Source organism: Sciurus carolinensis, chromosome 2 (genome assembly GCF_902686445.1).
Source record: "Sciurus carolinensis chromosome 2, mSciCar1.2, whole genome shotgun sequence".
NCBI classification, from domain to species: domain Eukaryota; kingdom Metazoa; phylum Chordata; class Mammalia; order Rodentia; family Sciuridae; genus Sciurus; species Sciurus carolinensis.
Genome location: NC_062214.1, coordinates 120,777,057 through 120,778,969, shown reverse-complemented (window position 1 = coordinate 120,778,969; position 1,913 = coordinate 120,777,057). Strand labels below are relative to the sequence as shown.

The 1,913-nt window shown below is 35.4% G+C and overlaps 1 protein-coding gene across 1 annotated transcript; it reads left to right on the top strand.

Annotated features, from left to right (window-relative positions):
• The first annotated feature begins 542 nt into the window (after window positions 1–542).
• Window positions 543–1,481, top strand: LOC124978174 (olfactory receptor 4F6-like). Its single transcript, XM_047542299.1, has one exon. The coding sequence runs from the start codon at window positions 543–545 to the stop codon at window positions 1,479–1,481; it is 939 nt and encodes a 312-aa protein (XP_047398255.1).
• Window positions 1,482–1,913: the final 432 nt, after the last annotated feature.

The following is a 1,913-nucleotide window of genomic DNA, read 5'->3' as shown; positions in this document are numbered from 1 at the left end:
TTTTTTAGACTTTATTCTTTTCTTCCCCCAGAATTCCTTGAGTTTGTTTTATGCATTTTTCTAACCTCTTTGTTTTACTCCTCTTTCAGTACTGAAAATTAAACTCAGAGGCACTCTCCTTCTGAGCTACATACACAGTCATTTTTATTTTTTATTTTGGGACAGTGTCTTGCTAAATTTCCCAGGTTAGCCTCAAACTTGTAATCCTTCAGCTTCAAACTCCAGAGTTGCTAGGATCACAGGTCAAACAAGCACACCTGACTTCTTTCCAGTTTCTTAAATTAACTGATAAGTTTGAATTTGAGCAAATGAGAGCAGTTACAACAATAAATTTGCTCTAAGTCAGCTTTGTCCATGCTATATAAATCTTTTATGCCCTGGGTTCCCATTATTTTGTAAATAGTCTACTATCTACTAAATGAAAAAAATTGTTAGTACTGAAATTAAAATTATCAACTTTTAACACATTATTTTCAGCACCTCTAAGTTGATTCCTTCTTTTCTTTCAGGTCATTTCACTGTCTTCCCTTCTTTCTGATTCGATGGACCAAGTAAATGCCTCTGTGATAACTGAATTTGTGTTACTGGGACTTGCACAATCCTTGGAAATGCAGTTTTTCCTTCTTCTCGTCTTGTCTTTATTTTACATGAGAATTATTCTGGGAAACCTCTTCATTGTGTTCACAGTGATTTTTGATGCTCACTTACACTCCCCAATGTATATTCTTCTGGCCAACCTATCACTTGTTGACTTAGGTCTTTCATCTACCACAGTTCCTAGGATCATCTCTGATCTTTTCACTGATTATAGAGTCATTTCTTTCCACAATTGCATGATACAAATATTCTTTATCCATGTTATGGGTGGAGTGGAGATGGTGCTGCTCATAGTCATGGCATATGACAGGTACACAGCCATCTGCAGGCCTCTCCACTACCTCACCATTATGAACTCCAAAACATGCACACTTTTGGTAATAGCTGCTTGGGTCATTGGAGTGATTCACGCTGTGTCTCAATTTGTTTTTGTCATAAATTTACCCTTCTGTGGTCCCAATGATGTGGGGAGCTTTTATTGTGATTTTCACAGGGTTATTAAACTTGCATGCATGGACACTTATAGACTGGAATTTGTAGTCACTGCCAACAGTGGCTTCATATCTATGGGTACCTTCTTTTTCTTGATCATTTCCTACATCTTTATTCTGGTCACTGTCCGACAACATTCTTCAAGTGATTTATCCAAAGCCTCCTTCACCTTGTCAGCTCACATCACAGTAGTGGTGATGTTTTTTGCTCCATGCATGTTTCACTACGTGTGGCCTTTCCCCACTAGGTCATTGGATACATTTTTTGCTATTGTGGACTTCGTTGTCACCCCTGTCTTAAATCCTGTCATCTACACTTTAAGAAATAAAGATATGAAGTTGGCAATGAGAAGGCTGAGAGGACAGGTTGCAAGTTCTAGGGAGATGACATAGTACATTTCCTTGACAAGAGCACAAGATGGATGTCACAGACCATGAAGATCCCCCATTGTAACTACTAACACTATAGAATGTGTACTTTTTTATTTCTTTTAGAACAGAAGTTATTAAATCAAATAATTTCATTTCAGGTGGAGTTATAACAACTTTTGTTAATTATTTTAAAAAACTAAGTGTTATATATTTTCATCTAACCTGTATACCTAAATTGTAGTTACCAGCAATAACTATATTTAATTTTTGTATGGTTATTTTATCTTTGTATAAATACATATACATACATATGATTAACTTTATCAGTATTTTTATACTAATAATAGGCATCACTGGCCATTGATATATATTTCTCATGGAAATTATGTGGATCCAATGGATAATACCTGGGTTTATATAAACTAACAGATTTAAATTGAGGGATAAATGATT